General features: G+C 39.1%; 2 protein-coding genes across 2 annotated transcripts in view; one reads left to right on the top strand and one right to left on the bottom strand.

Annotated features, from left to right (window-relative positions):
- On the bottom strand, positions 1–1,173 carry LOC125377691 (histone-lysine N-methyltransferase SETMAR-like). The gene has a single exon (XM_048391630.1). The coding sequence runs from the start codon at positions 1,171–1,173 to the stop codon at positions 1–3; it is 1,173 nt and encodes a 390-aa protein (XP_048247587.1).
- Positions 1,174–8,501: 7,328 nt separating this feature from the next.
- LOC125377692 overlaps positions 8,502–22,294 on the top strand; it is a 55,056-nt gene continuing 41,263 nt past the window's right edge. The window contains exons 1-2 of the mRNA XM_048391631.1: positions 8,502–8,545; positions 16,920–16,993. Of these exons, the coding sequence (XP_048247588.1) occupies positions 8,544–8,545; positions 16,920–16,993 (76 nt within the window). The 5' untranslated portion in view covers positions 8,502–8,543. The remainder of the gene's footprint in view (positions 8,546–16,919; positions 16,994–22,294) is intronic.

Raw genomic sequence — 22,294 nt, forward strand, 5'->3', positions numbered from 1 at the left:
CTATTTGATACTGCTCCTCCCTTCTTCTTTTTCCATATCATCACCATTGGGGTCTATGCACTTTGTCCAGCGATGTGTGAGAGCTAAAAGCCCGTTGTGATAGAAACCATGGGGTTGTTCGTATAACCACCCCTCCACTGCTGTCGTGAGTTCATCATCGGACCGGAAATGACGTCCACGCAGTTCTTTCTTCAAGTTTGGGAACAGAAAATAGTCGCTTGGTGCCAGGTCTGGTGAGTAAGGTGGATGAGGCAATACTTTGAACCCGTTCCGCTTCACTGCGGCAACCGCAAGTCGACAGGTGTGCACTCTGGCATTATCATGTTGGAGCAGCACACCTTTTGTGATCTTACCACGACGTTTGGCAAGAATAGCAGTCCGCAAACGGTCCAGGAGATCGGAGTAGTACTCTCCAGTAATAGTCTGGCCACGTGGCAAGTAGTCAATGAGCAAGACCCCTTTGGTATCCCAAAAGATGGTTGCCATGACTTTGCCAGCCGATGGTTGAGTCTTATACTTTTTGGGACGGGGTGAAGCAAAGCCAGTCCACTGCATACTCTGTTCTTTGGTTTCTGGGTCATAGTGGTGTACCCAGGTTTCATCACCAGTAACTTTTCTCTCCATAAAGTTGTCTGCATCCCGATTGCATTGCGTCAAAAGTGCCTGACACATTGACGCACGTACAGCCTTCTGATCATCACTCAGACATTTCGGGACCCATCGGGCAGACAGCTTCCTCATACCCAGACGATCATGCAAAATGGTATGGACACTTCCCTCTGAAATGTCCAAGGCCTTGGCCATTTCTGACACCTTCACTCGCCTGTCTTTGACAACCAGTTGTCTCACAGCTTCACTGGTTTGGTCATTGGTCACCTCTACAGGCCTGCCAGGGTGTGGCTCATCTTCCAGGTTCACCCGACCCCTGTTAAATTCTGCAACCCAGAATTTGACCTGTGCATACGAAGGTGCACTGTCACCATAAACATCTGACAATTCATCATGTATCTCCTTTCCCGGTTTCCCCTTTAAGTAGAGGTACCTTATAACAGCCCTGTATTCAACCTTTGACGAAATTTGGCAGAATCTACCCTTGCCATCTTTATAGATCACGTGTGTGACTTCAAATACAAATTTCCACAGTGAAACTTTGTCTATGCACGTGACATACATTGGTGCACAGCACGTGACAAGCATGCAACCGTTAAGATCTGATAAATAGCTTAGGCTGGTTATATATTGAATGGCCCTCGTATATGGTTTTGGTTTTGTATGGGAAAATCAATCTGTTGGTCACACTGATTTATTTATATGTGAGTTTTCACAAAGAGTTAAAGATTGTTATATACAAACCTGGCATTCACAAGTTAATGATTATAAACATTTAGAATTTTACTCGTCACTCAAAACAGCATTTGTTATTGAACCGTATATTTTAAAAATCACTTGTAAAGAACTAAGAAGAATGTTATCATTATTAAGAATTGGAGAATTAAATATCATGGTGAATATTGGAAGAAAAAGTAATATTGATTTTAATTTTAGATTTAGCCCTTTTTGTAAGAACATCATTGAAACTGAATTACATTTTATGCTATCATGTCCATTATATGATGATATCAGACAGAAACACATTCAAAATATATATTGTAAATCTCAGTTTTTTAAGCATATAAGCTCAGGCAAACTAACTGATTTACTTCAATGCTGTAAATATATTAAACAAGCTATTTTATTACGTTCATCCCATATAATACTTGTTTAATGTTGCACCAATATGTATATTCTTTATGTCAATATTCATTTGTACAAGGGCCTGTGGCCTTTATACTGAATAAGGTGAGGTGAAATTGGGTTTAACGTCGCGTCCAAGATTATTGCACTTATATAGCGACTTATACTGAATAAAGAAATTGAATTGAAGAAATACCTGCATAAAGCAGGTCGATTGTAAAATTCCGACTATATCATGAGCATGTGTTTATGAATCACTATCAAGTAGTAATGATGGCAGGTGTTCGCGAAAAGGTGAACGTACCCTGCCCCACCGGTGGCACCCGTCACAAACACATGCAAAATCAAGTCAATTGTTCACCTGAAACAAAAAAACTTATGAGCAAGAGTCGAAAAAGTGGGAAAAAGAGCATGCTCGATTGTGTTGTGACATGTAAACACCAAAGGCTGGAGGTGCTGGAATATTGCTCGACATGAAGGGAAAGTTGAAGTCATTCCTCTTGTCATACAGTCAAGTGGAGGGTTTTTTTTCACTCTGATTCTTAATGCACAGATCTAAATATGAAACAGATGAAGCGGTCTCACGGGTCTCCTTCATGTCTAGTTCAGGTGGGTAAATCAGTGGAAGGGAATTGGCTATTTGAGTGTTATTGAAAGATATCAGATCATCGATGTACCTGAAGCTTAAGTTAAACTTCTTGGTTAAATTAGCTTGTTTTGACTTTGCCAATCCGAACAGAACTTCCGATTCATATGCATAAAGAAACAGATCCGCAAGAAGGGGAGCACATTTGTTGCCCATGGGGATGCCTACATCTAAATGTCTTCCCCTTTTCGAAGATGTTATCAATGAGGAAGAAGTTTACACATGACTCTTCTACAATCAACCACTGTAGAAAAGAATTCCAAAGGAAATCACCACACCTACAAATGAATGTAATATTTCCAGACAACGCATATCATGGTTATAATGTTTATTTATAGAAGCAGACATGTAGCATTGTGCAGCACGTGAAGAATAGGACCTCGTTCATAACAAAATAATGACAGTGTTTACAAAGAGTGCGTGAAACTCACTTCTTAAGTGACAAAGATATCAGTATTTATAGTCGATGAATACAAGAAAGGACAGCCTAACATCAATACATGCTTTGGCACAGAGCCTATAAAATCATTTAAAATAAACCAAACATTGTTCATGAGCTCAAATGAATTGAAATTAGACTTCAGATATATCAAGGTCAAAAGATATATTTCATAGATTTCCAGGAAACTATATTTGTAATATATAAGCATGAACAAGTCTTCAAACCATACTCAGTTTTAGTTATTTTTAAAAACAATTTGTGAAACATATTTGAGCATAACAATATCATGTTTACAGTTTTAAAACACGGGCTATAGGCCACCAGTAACCAAAGCTAGGCCACCTCGCTGGGGATCATGGGGACTTCCTGCAAGATACACCAGCAGGATTTACGTCCTCACTTTAGCTACTGGTGGTTGTGCACAATAATAACCAATATTAAAAAATATTCAGCAAAGAGTTGACTTAAAAACGCTGGTTGATGATAGTTACATCGATTATGATAGGATTACGTGACAATAATTTGACGACACTTTAAACTCTTGGATAGAGCCATCAATAATGTCAGTTGATAATAGCATCACACCAAATTTAAAACAAGCATTTAATTATCCACATGCATAAGTGTGTTTTATCAGTAATATGGACATGTTCTGTGATGATGTTTATAATAGGTTTACGTTTTCTGTAACATCCTGTTGGGCCACACTTGTACGCATTAAGATGCAAATATGGAACAAAATGTTGTCACATATTACAAGAGATACACTGAGTGAATGTTGTTTTATGACATAGTTAGAAATTCGCCAGCTAAACCAGCTCTATTCCGGCACATATTTGAGTCGGGAATCAGACAGACCTGTGTTTAAATAGAGGGGAAACGATTCATTTCGTTGGGATACAAGGTCACACGACAATTCAGATTAACTATTTTAACAAGCCAACTGTCAATTGTTAGCTCTCAGGACAAGTATGCGAAACAATAAGCCGTATTATAAAAATCTACGAAAAGTTTAGGATTCATCTGCAGTTGCCTTAAAAGATTCCTTGCTGAGAGTTTTACTTTAGAATATTACCCTTAGGCGTAGAATGGTCGAGTGTAATTTTGCATTTTAGCTATTCTTAAAGCTGAGAGTACAATTGAAGCCAGGAACAGCTATTAACTCTGTTATTGATTTATCAGTTACAGATTCAGATTTATCAAACGAATTTGAATGGTACGTCGACGAAGACCTCTGTGGAAGTTACCATTTCCCAACGATTATAAAACCCTTCACCCCTTTATATGTTCCTTCTTCAACAAGATGGGACTTTACTGGGGCCAAATGACATTTGTTTGTTTGTTGTTTTACGCCGCACTCAGCAATATTCCAGCTATATTACGGCGGTCTGTAAATAATCGAGTCTGGACCAGACAATCCAGTGATTGACATCATGAGCATCGATCCACGCAATTGGGACCAATGACATGCATTAACGACATTTGTTTGAAATACTTACATAGGACAAATTAAAACCTGATCTGTTTCTTGACGCAACTGACCCTCTAAAATTATTTTCTGATCAACTAAACAAAATAGCTGATGAATGTATACCTAGGTCCTCTGCAAATCAACACATCCGTAAACCATCGTCTCACACTTACAGCAAACAAGCTAGGAAGGCATGGGAAATGATTGATTTGTTTTGTACAAATATTCAATGTGGTTTCCGTAAACCCAGTAGTACAAGTGATCATTTAGTCCGTTCAGAATCATTTGTTAAAATGCCACAATAAATAAACAGCATGTGGTGTCCATCTTTTTCGATCTAGAAAATGCCCACGACACTACATAGAAACATGGCCTTTTGAAAGATATACAAGATTTCAGATTGAGAGGCTGTTTGCCTCAATTCATATCCAAGTTCTTAACTGACAGGCAATTTCAGATCCGCGTGGGTTCAACCCTGTCTGATCATTATAATCAGGATCAGGGTGTCATGATTTAATTGACGGATCAATTTTGTGGATGATTTTAACATTTGTTGTCATGGTAAAAAAATGCATACTATTGAAAGGCAACTGCAATTATATTTATATAATATTCTTAAATGGTCTCTTGAAAATGGTGTTTAAGTTTTCCTCAACTAAACCCAACTGCGTTCATTTTTTGTAAAAAATACAAGCTATCAAAATACCCTGATTTAGTTTTAGATGGAACTCTATCAAAGTTGTAAAAGAGACAAATTTCTTCGGTATTATTTTTTGCCATCTCTTGACCTTTCTACCGCACATAAATTAAGACTAAATGTCTGAAGGCACTACATTTATTCAAAGTAGTTTCAAATTACCGAATGGGGAGGAGATCAGGATAGTCAGAGGTGGATCTAACATTAGTGAGTGAGTGAGTCTGGTTTTACGCTGCTTTTAGAAATATTCAAGCAATATCACGGCGGGGGACACCAGAAATGGGCTTCACACATTGTACCCATGTCGGGAATCGAACCCGGGCCTTCGGCGCCACGAGCGAACGCTTTAACCACTAGGCTACCCGACCGCCCCGGATCCAACATTAACTAAATTGAAGAGATTCGGCACAAATAAACTTATTTATCAACAAAAATATAATAAATTAAGGAACAAATATGATATTGACAAATCTATATTTACAGATGGATCCAAGGATGGTGAAGTAGCAGCCAACGCCACCATCACTGGGGTCCAGGACTATATCTTCAAGACTACCAGATAACTGTACCATTTTTACGGCCGAATCCAAGGCCATATTAACAGCATTTGTGTACAAATATACAAAGTAAACAATCCAGACATAAGCAATTTGTCATATTTTCAGACTCTCATTCTTGACTTCGGGCAATTAAAAATCAGTCTTGTAAACATCCACAGTTGACGACAGACCAAGGTCAGGAAGACCAAGGGTGACAACCCAAGCACAAGATCGATACATCCGGCTGTGACACCTCCGAGACCGCACTACCACAGCCACGTCTACAACCACACAGATCCCTGGGGTACGCAGGATATCAGATTAAACGGTACGCAACAGACTGAGGGAGGCTGGACTTTTTGCATTGAAGACCTGTTCGACGTCATGTATTGACCCCACGTCATCTGGCGGACCGTCTGCTTTGATGCCAACAGAGGGTTAGATGGGCACGTGCACGGTGGAGAAATGTACTGTTTACTGACCAGTCCCGTTTCCTACACACACGTGCTGATGGACGCGCACGTGTCTACAGACGTCGGGCTGAACGTTACGCCCCTAACTGTGTGCAGCAGGTTGGCCCAATTGGCGGCGGGAGTGTCATGGTATGGGCCGGAATTCATCACGGTAGTAGGACACCTCTCGTGCATGTGGCAGGTGCATTGACAGGTGTGCGTTACAGAGACTTGATCCTACAACCTTACGTTCTTCCTCACATCAACGTTCATGGCGGACAGTTCCAGCAGGACAACGCTCGATCGCATATTGCATGTGTTTGTCAGGACTTCTTACAGCCCAACAACATCCAGACTTTACCTGGGTCAGCCCGGTCACCAGATTTGTCCCCGATTGAGCATCTGTGGGACGAGTTGGATCGACGCGTTCGCAGAAGGAATCCACCGCCCCAAACACTTCCGGCGCTTCTTGATGCACTTCAGCATGAATGGCAGCACATCCAACAGCGTGTTATTGACAACTTGATTGCATCTATTGGTCGTCGGTGTCAAGCGGTGATTGATGCACGTGGTGGGCACAACCGATACTGACATTTTCTGTACCCCTGTGACATTAACTGTATCGTGTACGTGTGTCTGACTAGGTGACACGATTAATGTTTTGATCATTGTGTACATTGATCTTCAAACAGTGTTTCAATTATGGTTTCTGTGTCCTATTTTGAAACAATCGCATTATATTACATTTTGAAAGTCAGTGTCAAGTTTCTGCTTTTGAAGAGTATATATAGAAAGGTGTTCTTTTATTGCCCTTTGCGGTACCCAGGAATAACTCCTACATTACGGCGGTGTCCTGCAAAAAATTGAGTTTGGATCAGACAATCGAGTGATCGGTATCATGATCATTGATCCACGTCGACAGGGTACCACGCAAAGCTATCATTGAAATCACCAAACTTGACCACCCGATCCAAAACAGTAAATGCTAGCGACTCCTGAGAGTTTCTAGTGCTTCCTTCCTGCCTCACACAGAAGCGCACATATGGGGTCACCTAATGTAAGTGACTTTACTCGCAATATGCCCCTGTTCATCTATCAGTAGAAATGTGTACCCGGTAGGATGAGAATGTATTAACTTTCAACCGCCCGACAAGGCAGCTTTGGCTGTTTACTCCCTAGGCAGAAGAGCATGAAAATCCGAGATCACTCTGATCCATCGACCAGGGAAATGTGAGGCTAGTACACACACGTCATACTTTGTAAAATCCTCTGAAGGTCTACCACCAAAATTTGGAATAACTACACCAAATGTTTGGTTAGGAAACATTTACGGGCAAGCCTTGAAATTTAAATGAAAAGTTCATACTCTTTAGTATCAAAGCAGCTGAGAAATGTAGACTCCATAAGCTGAAGCTGATGGTACATAGCTCGACAAGGGGGAATTCACGACGGGAAAATCGAAATCCTACAGCTTGTCATTCAGCTTGGTACAGAGGTTTTCATCATTTTGCATTTCTATGAATAGCAACAGACAAGAAACTGATTATGGTTTCTTTTCTTTTCTTTGATTTTCAACTCTGGTGAAAATACTCATTTATCGTGACATTATTGAAACAAATGAGACAATGTGAACATCTGAAATTGAGGCTGAATTTGGCAACATGTTCGTTCTTTGATTTCACTGATGTAGCCACATGTACGATTTGTGTGCAAAGAGAAACATGTCAGACAGGAGAGGGACACAGTTTGTACCTCTGGGGGATAGCATCACTTGTCTAAACGTACATCCCCAAATATGTCAAGGATATTGTCAATCAGGAAATCCAGCATCTCACATATTTGGGTAACTGAATATTTGTAGAGTTTCTTTCAGTTTTAGCAAATTGACCACAGACATTACAAATGTTTATAAAATTAATGTGTCGAACTCCTTTCCCTTATAAACAAACAACCTATTTTTAGAGGCTGTAATTTCTAACGTTTGTTTCAATTTACAGAATTGACGGATTTATTAATGAGGATTGAAAGTACTGACGGTATAAATACAAATATTGAATTACACCTTTGCTAAATATTCATAGAGACTAATTATTTTCAAGCAAATGAGTGAGTTGGTTAATATTGAAAGTCATATCGGCAATATTTCAACCAAATCGTGACGATTCAAGCAAATGAAGAAGTTTGAAATTAACATCTGGCGACGTAGGACACTACACTGTTTCAATAAATTGATTCAAGAGCCACATGATAGCTGTGGCGGCATTGTCACAAGTACACGAATGGACCAGGATGTGAGTGAGTTTAGTTCATGCAGCTTTGAAAAGAAGCGACACAAACAAGTCCACAGCGAATTGCTGCACCGTATACTTTTACCAGGAAGTATGCTGTGTTCAAACTGATTGGTTGGTGCAGCATAACACTTCAATGCACTAAAATGCATTTACCTGTGCGTATTCTGATTGGTTTATTTATGTAAATATTGCTTATGACATATTGTACAAACAAATATAAATGATCACAGTTGGTGCCCGAGGAGACAGTTTGCAGAACTACGAAAGGAGAATGTAAGTATCTGGACACCTATCTTAAGTAGTGTGTTAGGTAACTAGATGTTTTCCACACTGAATGTATACTGGTAATTGTCGCTTTTCATGATCTGATGTAATACATAGCTGGACATGTTCGCATTGTATGTTGATTTACATACAAAGCTTTATTCACTATTTATTTTTAAGAACGTGGGTACAAGGATATGTGTTCAAGTGGTGATAATCAAAGAGTTCATAAGTAAACTTATAGTACAATAGGTTGAAACTCGAGCTTTTACTATCTGACAACTGAAATGAACCAGCAACCCTTGTTTGTTGTAAAAAACGACTATCCTTGTCGTAAGAGGCAACCAACGGAATCGGGTGGTCAGACTCGCTGACTTGGTTGATCCATGTCACCGTATCCCAATTGCGTGGATGGATGCTCATGATGTCAATCACTGGATTGTCTCGATTATTTACAGACCGCCGTCATTTTGCTGGACATGGTGTTATTTATTAATAACACGACCTGTAATGAACACTTCAACGTATTTCGTTCATACAAACCTAGCATCAATGCATCAATTAATATGTATATTATTCTGCAGTCTTAGACTCTAATGAAATTAAATTATATTACTTACAAAAGCTTATTCGACTTTGATATAATTACGAATGCTGATATTTGCAATAAATAACTGTTTTCCAACCTTGGTCGGTGGGCAGTTTCATTTAATGGTATCAGCAAGGAAGGACATTAGTTGAGGTTCTTTAAAATGTTCGAGGAACAGATGGGAGAATATGTTAGGTTGAAAACTTGAGAGAGTTTATAACAGTTTTAGGGATGTCAGTATTCTTTAGATTTGGACGCTTCCCTGACCAAGAAGATGACGTCATCTCACGTGTCATTGCATCATGATACAAAGGCGTTTTCCTTCTAAGGTTCCACGTGTTACGCGTGGATTTTGTGAGCATTCTATTGACGACGAACTACCTTTTAAGTGCAAATAGCGAAATAATTAACGTTAATTATCCACGAGTAACTTCATAATGGGCTGCCTACTCAAATATTAACGATTTATGATAATTTGACATCTGAATGAACGAATAAAATAGTGTCGATGTTGAATTAGGGGACAAGTCTTTTGCGTTTTCAGTTTCGATATGACACCTGTAAATTTCATTCGAAAATATCATTCATCCGCCGTAAGAGATTCCATTTGGCGTAAAAGACAAAACAGTGGTGACAATTATATGAATAGATCACTGAAAATCAGCAATATTTTTCTGCTGTAACGGTAGCACACACCACTCAAACAACTGGCATAGAAAATGTAGGTGTTTTGTTGGTTGCCTAGAGCTGCACAGCAGTACTTCTGTCATACAACGGGCTGTAAATATTCGAGTTGTGCTTACATAGTGATAGATAAACACATGCTTATAATATACACAGTAAAAAAAGTGTTGCACCCCCTATACTTTTTCATGGAGGGGTGTTTTGAAAGGGTGTAAAGATAACCGAATTAATATTATAACCAGGATTTCGTGTATACCAACAAACCAGTGTATTGTCTATACAATGAACTTAAATGGGGTATTCCATGACCTTATGGCATGTAATAATCTCATGCTGAACTTTTACGAAAAATGAACGAACAACGAAGACGCATTAAGTATGGTGACATCTCAATAATTTTTAGTGACCAAATTCATCCAATAGGGTAAGAATGTCATATGGAGATTTGACGAACACAGTAAGTCAATATCGAGAACTTCCACCAAGCACTTGGATCACAGCTTGAAGTCTTCGTCTCATACTCCTCACCAGACGTTGGAATCGCTCCATGGGCAGCTGCTGCCACTCCTCGTGTAATGCGGCTTCCAATTCACGCAAGTTCTGTGGAGGAGGGTCCCGACGATAAATCAGGCGTCCCAAAATGTCCCATACATGTTCCAGAGGATTCAGATCTGAACTCATTGCTGGCCATGGAATCTGCGTCAGAGCATTGTTGTGGATAACCTGGGTCACAGCTCGTGAACGATGTGGTCTGGCATTGTCATCCATGAATATCGGTCTGGTGGCCAGTGGATGATTGTCAAAATGGGGCACCACAACTGGATTCAGCACCTCTTGGATGTAGCGCTCCCCTGTCAAGTTGCCTCGTATGGTCACTAAATCAAGCTTACAATCAAATGAGAAGCATCCCCAGACCATAACAGATCCACCTCCATATGGTACAGTTGGCATGATGTTTCTTGCAGTATAAGCTGTTCCAGGACGCCTCCATACTCTCACTCTGCCATCCACAACATGCAGAAGGAACCTGCTTTCGTCCGACCAGTGGACTCTTCTCCAGGACCTCAAGTTCCAGTTCTGTCTCAGTCTACACCAGGCTAGACGTAGTCGTTTGTGGTTGTCTGTGAGTTTAGGTCGCTTGATAACCCTTCTGGACTTCAACCCTGCAGCTTAAGACGATTTCTCACGGTCTGGGTACTGAACTGTTGACGAGGAAGCCAAAGACGTTTCAAGGTTGTGCTTGTAGCAAATGGATGACGCCTTACCACCCTCAACAACGCTCTGTCATCTCTAACTGTGGTCTTACGTGGTCTGCCAGAGGGTCTGCGATTCCTTACATCATTAGTTTGTGCGTGTTTTCTGACCAAACGGCTTATTGTTGAGTAGTGATGTCCGGTTCTTCTGCCAATCTCCTTGAACGAAAGACCTGCTCCATGAAGGCCAATAATCTGCCACTTGACTGCTTCTACCCGGCATTGTGGGTTACAATAAACTGGGCTGTCAGAGAACATCTTTTATAGGCGATGTTGAGCTTAAGAAGATACTGCAATCTGCAAATGTCATGCACCATGCAATTCACGTGCTGATTGCTACGTTTTGGTGATCATCTTCCCTCCGAAAACATTACACATTTAACATCAGATCCCCAAGGAATACCTACCATTAAAACCAGAGTGGGGCGTTTTAAATGTTGTGATGTATCAAACGTATTAATGTGGGGGTGCAACACTTTTTTTACTGTGTATATAACCGGAACAGTACGATATACTCGGAGTTTAGCAGACATTTGATAAGATGATGCAGTAGGTTTTGTCGCTTTTGTCGCCTCCGCAATTTCGCAGCTATTCGTGGCGGTTGCTATGTATGACATGAGTTGGGGATAGCCTATCACAATTCTGAATATTGATAGAAATATAGCAAATACAGAACGTTTTACCCAGATTGAGAGAGTGAAACAAATGCCTGTTTCTACAATTATTGGCTATATTAAAACATTAAGAAGGCATCTTACCAGATCGACTACCAACCAGCAGCATATCCTTCAGACGCCCATACAATGTACATCCAGACTCGTCATATACACTTTGAGAATGAAAACTGTATGGTTGTACTGTTGACAACTGAGCAACTGACAACTCAGCGCACGACTCCCCACATTAGTAATCGTTCTATTCAAGTCGCTTTCTTTGTACCATGCAAAGACTTTTATGTCACCTTTTCACAAACTTTCAAACTGCATTGACAAAGACAGCAATCGGGTAAAATGGAATGCACAGGAACACTAGTAATACATGTTTGTTCATTGAAACGAGTGAGTGATTATGGTTTTACGCCGCATTTAGCAATATTCCAGTAACATCACGGCGGGGGACACCAGAAATAGGCTTCACACATTGTACCAATGTGGGAATCGAACACGGGTCTTCGGCGTGACGAGCGAACGCTTTAACCACTAGACTACCCCACCGCCCCGAATAATCGAGGAGGAACATGGACCAAGCGTTCAGTAAAGAGAGGTTATCACGCGTGTATGTTTGAGGATGGTAAATATCCTAGCTGTATAATGAATAAACATTGTATCTAGCGAGCCATGGCGAGCTAAGTACACATAGTGTATAAGAGCATTATCTATCATATAAAAAGTCATTAATGTGAGTTTGTAAATCTTTTTCCTGTGATGTTTTTCCAAACCCAAATTTGTAAGTTTTTTCCTGTAAATTTTCTTATGGTCACCGATACAAATACTTCACCTACTGATCAAACGGTACACTGGTTACAGCACAGTAAGAGTTAAATACCTGGTTGATGCATGTCATCGTATCCAAGTTGCGTGGATCGATGTTCATGATGTCAATCACTGGATTATCTGGTCCAGACTCAATGTATTTACAGACCCGTCATATAGCTGGACTATTGCTGAGTGTGGCGTTAATCAACAAACAAATATTATTTTTGGCAGTGCGTGCATCTCGAACCAGGGATAAAATTGCGCCATCTTTTGTCAGGGTTCTGATGTCAGTACTCAAATGGTTGAATTACAGATAACTTGATATAAGGTCACAGAAGAAGCAGAAATAAGGCCACGACTGAGCTGATGGCATGGCCAAATCACGGCAAATGTCAAATAGATATGTGAAAAATAACCCTAAATGTCAATGAACGTTAATTATATAATTGACATTATATGTGGCGTGTTGACAATTAACATGGAATCAAACACACATACTGAGTTAGAACTGGCACTGTCTTCACCACATTTACAGGACGAACTGAAAAGCCGTGCAGAGGTGTAGCGTTTAAGCCCTCTTGACCTAGTTCGTGATGCACGCGATATCCGCTCGCAGACTACCGTTTGTAATCACGTGATCAAAACAAAATGGCTATTTCCAGAAAAAGCGCTGCTTTCACTGTAAGTAATATTCCTTGTCGTCTGAATCGCTTTGCACTTATCAAGTATAAACACATATGCAGCTATCTTCGTTAACTAATATTAGCGATATTTTGTAATTCTATTTCAAGCATTAAAGGAGAAGGCAAGTGATAATGCCTGATTTCTCTGTGTAACGCTGGATTCTGTCGGATGTAGTTCGTTTGTCATGATGGCGTTTTTGTGGACAAATTGCTTAGCGGAAATCAAGTGTACACTTGAATTTGTATATCGACCGCTGCGAATTACTTTTGTGTCTGCAGACATAATCGAATCGCAGCTAGTGTACTTTTGTCATGATCTGAGTCGCTCGTAAAATCTCTTCCTTTATCCACACATCGACCCATGTATGCTTGCCGTAAACGGCGACTATGCCTGTCGTAAAATGCGACTAACGGGATCGGTTGGTCAGGCTCGCTGACTTGGTTGATGCATGTCATCGATCCCAATTGCGTGGATAGATGCTCATGATGACCTTGGCTTCTCTTAAATTGTTAGACTGAGGAAGCTGAACTTTGCTGTGTGTTTTTCCTTATGATGAGTCTTCATGATTTCTTCAGATCATTAGGATATTAGTTGATTTTTATGCAGATTTGTTAATATTAATGCTGGCAGTGTTTCTTAAGTAGGTATCTTTGTTGACAACTTAAACTGTTGACTACATGTCCAGGTGAGCTACACTGTCATGGCACTCTTTTATGTATTTGAAAAAATACTTTGACAATCTCCATCAGCAGGGTTAGAACTAAACTCAAAAGCTTCACTAACCTAGGTAAAGTTAAAATGCCCTTGTACTGTGAAGACAATGGGGAAATTTGTACCAGCCCAGAGTAATTTGTACTAGCCCAGGGCTAGCGGGCTTGTGTTAAATTCTAAAACTGTCCTTCAGTATGAAAAGTCAGAAAAAGCTGAGACTTTATGAACTGAAATGATAAATCTAAAGTGCAATGTGACAATTATCAAGCAGTGTTCTGCTGAGGCTGTGGCCTCACAGGATTCTCGCAATAATGTATTTATTAATTGGTCATAGGGATCATCAAGTACAATCATATAGATTATTTTATTTGGTATAATTATGTGTCAAAAATATTTTACGTAACCCAAACAGTTACATGTGCTTCATTTATTTAATGTAAACGCCCTGATTTTCTTTGCTTTATTTGTCTCAATTTACTATCAGAGCCTTTCATTGGCTGAAAGTCACAAATGATCCTAACAGAAGTGTACTTACACATTTTTAAGTTTAGTTATCATAGTTCTGAGGGGCGGTCGGGTAGCCTAGTGGTTTAATCGTGACGCCGAAGACCTGGGTTCCATTCCTGATATGGGTACTCTACCGTACAATGTGTGAAGCCCATTTCTGGTGTCCCCCGCCATGATATTGCTGGAATATTGCTAAAAGCAATACTCACTCGCTTTTATAGTTCTGATGATGCTAAAGATGAATCTGCATCAAATAACCTGTTTCTCAGAATTGCCAACCCCAAGTTATGTTTGCAAATGCGATGTGCAGAGCTACAGATAAGCAGTGTATTTGCGTAAAATACCCCCCCAAAATATTCAAAATCCAATTACTATAATTTAACTTGCGTACAGAACTCATGCATTAAACATGTTAAATAAAAAACTCAAATGTATAAAAACAGCACGAGTAAATAACCAATGAAGCTTTTTCAGCATGCCGACAAAGGAGCTAATTTCCGACACACAATTATGAGCTATTTTATTAAATGAGTCAAGCCTATATATTTAGAACAGTTATATACATCTAAAACATAATTTCATATTTTTAAATCTGAAAATTAATGTTCACTAATTTTGGGAAAAACCCAATTGAGTGATCAGATGAATAGATGAGTGAAAAAATATTGATTAACCAAAATGAATGAAAAAGGTTATTACCCAAATTAAATTGAAACATTGAGTTAAAACTCAATTTCTCCAAAACGTGTTGTGAGCTCTATATGTGTATTATCCTGAATTTCATATCGCAATTTATTGCAGTTATCATGATATAAAATTTATACTATGTTTTCATATGATAATTAGATCCACAGCAAGGGATTTTAAAAGTTATCATTGTGTAACATTTATACAAAATTTCATATAATTATGGAGCGGCGAGAAGTACATATTAATCAAGGAAAAATGCAGATACAAAATATTAGTAGTTTCAGTTATAGCTTTTTAGATAGTTGCTAGCCTAAGGTCTCCCAGACATACTATTCAATAAGACAAAAGTTATGTCTACGAAGTTTAATAGATTTAAAGCTTTAAGATAAATACTAGCCTAAGGTAACAGGATTCCATCTCCCAGACAGAATATCCAATAAGAAAAAAGGTACATCATGTACAAAGTCTTGTAAATAAAATTGTGATTAGTTTCCTGTGACTCCAGCTCTTTGCTGACTAATTCCTCCAAGAAAACCATTTGGTAGGTTTTGTGCCTCAGACCATCACCATAGCTGAGGGTGCCACAGAGACAATGTATACGTACATGTACCTAAATATATTAGGCATGTTTTGTTTTCAAAAACTGTGGGGACAGTATTCACACTGGAAGTTTATGCAAACGACTTCAAGATATGTAGTTCTTTTCTTTGAATTCTTTAAACCTGTGGGGATTTTTGGTTGGAATTGGTCCCATACAACCTATGCTGGTTGTAATAGGTGACTTATGGATCAGGTTGTGAGGCTTGGATTGTCTGATCTATGCATCATATAGCTGGAGTGTTACGTGTAAACAACAAACCCACACATACACTGCTTTGACATTCTACTGCAAAAAAGATCCAGAGACAGGAAGGCTGGGGGTTTGATCCCTGACCATGTCATACCAAAAGATGTTAAAAATTTTTACTTTTTGTTACCCCGCCTGGCTCTTGGCATTTATAGGTTTAGACACGGACTGGTTGGCTCAGAGCCCATATACTATGTCTGAGTGGGGTATTCATGTTTAACTGCGGCATGATATCTCACTGGGCATAACCGTAGACAGGCCTCAAAGTTGCGACTAAAGGGAGGTACAAAAGTATTAATTAACCACAATTCTCCTGAACCTGCAGAATATTGAGTATATTGTTGCAATGGACAACAGTTACATTTATATCATTGGATATCATTCCAAATCAGTTGTAAACCACTGTTTGTATTGTTTGTCTTGACGATTATGCTAATTTTATATTTATATACTTATCATATGTCATACGTTATATGCCCACCCGTCCATCTCTGCATCATGATTCCCTTAGCCTACAAGTTTTAGAAATAGAATGAGCTGAAACGTTAGAAATTCAGTGGTTAAGGTATCATAAGGACTTGTAGAAAGTTGTCCATTTTCAAGGGTTTTGCTATTTGTTATCATTATGAGGACTAGTGGACTAAACATGTTAGTTTCTACCACTGAGCTGTCTGGGGAAATCACTTGTCCAGCGTGTGTTCAATCAGCATGCAGAATGTGTGTGACCCAGATTGTTGGGAGGTGACCATGGCGATGTGAAGTATGTTCAGGTGAATTGTTTTTTTCACAAGCTTGAAACTTATTGTTTAAGCACAATTTTCTCTTAAGTGTGAGATAGGATAAGAACATAGATCTACAATATATTGTAAAAAATTTCAATATTTTTTTGCATAAATAAAGATTAAAAGCTAGTGATACATTTTCATTTCATATGATATTTCAGGTCTGGAAGTGTGCTGAAGCTGTTAAGCTTCATCAGCCTACTGTTTGATTTGACAGTAACTCAAGTTCTCTCAGGTAGGTTAACTATCTTTCTTCAGTGTCATCTTCACAAACATTTCTGCATTACGTTTTATCAGTTTTTGACTGTAATGTACACAAAACTGTGGTTACTCCTCTCAAACCAAACAGTTTGACACCGCTGCAGAGACATGGGTAATTTTGAGCAAGCGTTGTTATCATGAGTTATAACTTTCTATAATGTATATCGTATTCATATCGATGGAATATTCAGTGTTTCCTCGCTATCAGGATCTTCAAAATAGCGCTAACTCGGTTATAGCCTGCGGTAAAGCATGGCTCCCAAAATTTACTAACATAAACTCAAATTTTGCAGACACAATGTTTTCCCCCATCTCAGAAAACATTATCAGCTGATCACCGCGATCACGTAACACCGGAAATACCAGTCAACAAAAAGGCTGAACTGAAGTACACAATTTCATCCTATAATAATATCTAGTTAAAAAACAAATTGTTCATTGTTTATCTGGACTAATGTTTGCATTATATTTTATTAATTATATTCAAAAAATCATTCAATCACTATAATAATGTTTACAATAATTTTGGCGAAATTGTATGCAAAGTGATCGGTTAATCGCACAACTCACCGTTATTTACAGTAACCATGGTCAGATTACCGCTATTGACGCCTTGAAACGAACTTTACTTGCAAGAGAATTGATACACATATCATAAATGCCGTACCATGACTCGCTAAAAGTCATATATGAGGCAGTTTGACTATTAAATGTCAACATAACGTTTTCGCAAAATGAAGTACATGTAGCTTGGGAAGTCCGTACGGTGACTGGTCAAATTGTTCCATACGTAAAAAATATACTGCATACAACCTGTACCAACGTGATATACTTATGATTCTTTAAATTTAAAGTAAATATATAGTGGAAGCTCCAACTAAAATTACACAATATTGGAATATATTATTCCTGACAAAATAAGAATTTCATATTCAATTTCTTCCGACCATTGCATCAAAATCCTTTGAAGTATCATTGAGTACTTTTTAACTGAATCACTGGTAGATTGGGAGGAAACGTGTGCAAAGCTGATTGCTATTTCCGGCTAAGTTTATGAGAAAATATACACGGTGATGTTAAGGTGAGGTGAGGTGAAATTGGGTTTAATGTCGTGTCCAAGATTATTGCACTTATATAGCGACGTGCATGCATGTATGTGTGTGTGTGTGGCTCCTTGTACTAGTCCGGACTGATGCCGATGTATAGTGCTAACTCACTGAGATACCATGCTGCAGTTTAACATGAATACCCCACTCAGACAAAGTATACTGACTCCCAGCCGACCAGTCCTTGTTTTTGCCCTTTAATGCAGAGCCCCAGGCAGGATAACAACAAGTACAATCTTTTAACGTATTTTGGTATAACGGGACCGGGGATCGAACTCCGGACCTTCCACTCTCTCCCACAAGACCACAGAGGCAGTCCACGGTAATCTTAATCTCTGCATATAAAACAATGCCTTGGAGAGCAGGAAATACATTTTAAATGGTAAATCATCATGTCTAGTGATAATTTATATCAAATTTCATGCTGTTATTGACCAAGTTTGTTATACCTGTTTATTCACCTGAATTCGCTGAAGAGATACGATGTGTTTCTTTGAAAGTGCATATTAATACTCGATAAATCTTTTTTTACACTATGAATCATAAACAACTTCTATTCTAATCTTTTTTAAACTCTGAAACGTGCAACATAGATTATGTTAGGTAGGCAGAGCATGTATACTGTTTTGTTGGTCATCTACCACCTACAACTCGACCTTAGTTAAACTGCTGATCATCTAGAACGCTCATCAATTATTTGGACCCCGAAGGTAGCGTTGTAGCAAGGGGTCACTGTATGTTTTTCAGTGAACTTAATGAGACAAGCTCCCGTTTGTCAAATAAGTTTCGTTCAAAGCTTATTTACTGTGGGGACTCTTTCCGTATCTTTGACTGAGCTAGACAGGGTTTGCCCTGACACAGAAAACTTGTGCATTTGACGCAACCTAAGTAGAAAATATGCAATATAATTTCTCTATTGCGTTAGTCATGACACACATCATTCAGACAATCAAAATCATCTAACTGCACAATGCTTTTGGAATATTAAGATTTGAAATGCACATATCCCTTGACAATAAAGTATGACCAGTATTAGCTGTGTCTAAAGCGGAAAAAACTAATGTCTAAAAATAGAACAGTCTCACCGCAGGATTAGAGAAACAATATATTTTTTAAGAATATTTTCAAGTGTTAGATATTTTTCGATTCATCAATTCATTTCGAATCTAACATAATGTATGTTGGTTAAAATGAAATACCTGTGACTCCCTGCAGTACAGATACGTTTTAAAGGCCTAGGGCAAACCCTGGCTTTAGTAGATTATATCATGGACGCTTGGTCCAAGACAAAAGTTCTTATTGAAAGACTTGAAAATGCTTGTTAGTGCTAAGACTATCATAAGCCTACCGGTATGTTAAAGTCGTTACGATCATCTTAGCTCTAAGATCGCTTTGTGCAAGTGGACCCAGGTGATGAATTTTACTTCATTATGTTTTGTTTAATAGTGATGGTCTGAGCCTTTTTGATGCCATGATTCTTGAATTAATACAAATAAAAAAGTGAGTCATATACTCTAGATCTGTTCTAATGATTCGTGTGTCCTGCGATAGATCAAAGGCTAATGCGGCAATTCACAAACTCAAGTGAATAATGTCATTAATTCATGGAGTTTGGAGAGGCAAGCATACCTAGTCAATTAGGGCTGGGACGAGTCCAAATTTACTACCAAGGTACCCACCCCACTATTACCCGACCCTACTCGAGTACTTGATATGTCCAAAGCAGAAAAGTTTTTTTTTATTGTGTCCCAGTGGACGCTCAATAACATTCATTGTACATACAGCTACACCGCATCAAGAGCAGTTATAAGTGTCTGTTGTTTCATACAACCGCCTCCATGGTCTTGTGGTAGAGCGTCCGCTTGGAGAGCGGAAGGTCCAGGGTTCGATCCCCGGCCGCGTCATACCAAAAGACGTTAAAAGATGGTACTTGTTGTTACCCAGCCTGGCTCTCGCCATTAAGGTTGTCTTAAAACAAGAACTGGTCAGCTCAGAGTCAGTATAGTATGTACTGTGTACGGACTAGTACCAGCAGCCACATAAACACACACACAAACACACACACGTACATGCACGTCGCTATATAAGTGCAATAATCTTGGGACGCGACGTTAAACCCGATTTCACCTCACCTCACCAGTTTCATCCATCAATCATGACCACTGTGCACATTTCAGTCTCTGTTAAGTAATTATCTGGGATGATTGGGAAAAGGAGATCTCTTCTTTGCCCCTGTCACTCAATCAGAAAAACATGATATTTCACTCGACACATGGATTATCCTATTTATTATGAACTTTTTGTCTTCTTGAAAATTAAATTATTTCATTATGCTTAATCCACTAACGAAGTATGATGTCTTCCAAAACAAACACCTTCCGCAACATGTCACATCCTGTAAATCTTGAATTTAATGCAAGTGTGAATTAAATCTGTAAATTGTGAGTGGTCTTTGCTCACATTATTAAACATCGTATATTTGTATCAACAATAATCATTTTGGATAGAAGAAATACCATCTTAGACATACGCTGAAAACAAACATGTATGTATCCCACACCACTGTTTATAGAGCAGCATGTGTGACAAGTATATAAACAATGTCAATCAAACATTAATTTCATCCTGTCAAAAGCCGACACGAGCCAGCGGGCTTGGACAGGCTTCATCAAACTAATTTTTAGATCGACAGCCTTTGTTTTGTCAACCGCCTTCAAGTTTGTTGACACTTTCAACAGAATAAACACAAAAAGTATCTGTTTTTCTAAGGAAAACACTAAATATTGTTTTAGATGAAGTACTCTACTCAGCGCTAATAAGCGGTTCTAATTGGTGTATGATTAGATGAAGGTGAGGATTCCCCTGTAAACCTGACAGAAGAAATTTTCTATATATAATATATATATATACTGAACAACAAAAGTTCCTGTGACATTGAATAAGATTTAATGCAAAGTTATGTTTTTTACCAAATCTGAAACAATTACGGTTTGCAACAGATAAAAGACTCCTGTAAGTGTTTAAATGGTTTAGTTTGCCATACTGACTTCAGAAAATGTGTGATTTCATAAAAAAACATGCACATGCCAAAATGTCAATTTACAAATCAATAGCCTGTGTGTCCACCTTTGGTTGCGATGCAAGCAGCACATATTTGTCTCATGGAATGGACCAGGCGTCGAACAAAGTCCTGTGGGATATCTGTCCATATCTGCTGGAGCATGTTTCGAAATTCCTGGAGTGTCTGTGGAACACGTGGTTGACGTCGAAGGCGCCGATCCATCTCATCCCACATGTGCTTGATTGGTGAGAGATCAGGGGAGCAAGCCGGCCAGGGGATGACATTCACATTGTTTTGTTGAAGGGAATCCTGAACAAGTCGAACAATATGAGGCCGGGCGCTGTCATGTTGAAAGGTAATGCCTGGGCCATGACGACGCAAAAATGGTAGAACAACAGGGCCGATGATCTCGTCGTGGTAGCGCTGTCCATTGAGATTTCCCTCTACCACTATCAAACGGGTCTTCTGTCTTGCTGTAATCCCACCCCATACCATAACGCTGCCGCCCCTGAACCGATCTTCTTCCATGACACAATGATTGAAGTAACGTTCACCTTGACATCGGTACACTCAAATCCGTCCATCGCTGTAGCTGAGCTGAAAACAAGACTCGTCTGTGAATAGAACTTTTCCCCACTGCATGGCCATCCAGCATGGAAGCTGTCTGCACTACACCAAATGGTGTTTCTGTGGACGTTAAATTGTCTTGGAACATCATGTTGACTCGATCCTGCTTCAAGCATACCAATGGCTCATGTTTTTATACCCATTCTTGGGTAGTGAAATGTATGGGACTTGTATAAAAGTCAACTTTTGCATGGAATGCATGCTTTTCTGTATCAGTTGCGTTTTTGTTACTTGATTCTATACATGTACTACAATATTGAAAACTAAACTTTGAAAAATACACTAAAATATTGGTGTCGCAGGAACTTTTGTTGTTGAGTATATATAAATCCACTGATGCTTGAGAGGAGAGGGGTGTCACATTCTTATTGAGTCTTGTTTTTTGCAAGAGGCCAGCGGTCTCATTCTTTTGGAGATGCATTAATTTCATGTTTAACAGTATTTGATCTTTTTATTATATACATATGAATGAAATTCTGGA

Source organism: Haliotis rufescens, unplaced genomic scaffold, assembly GCF_023055435.1.
Source record: "Haliotis rufescens isolate VD_foot unplaced genomic scaffold, xgHalRufe1.0.p SCAF_93, whole genome shotgun sequence".
Lineage (NCBI taxonomy): Eukaryota > Metazoa > Mollusca > Gastropoda > Lepetellida > Haliotidae > Haliotis > Haliotis rufescens.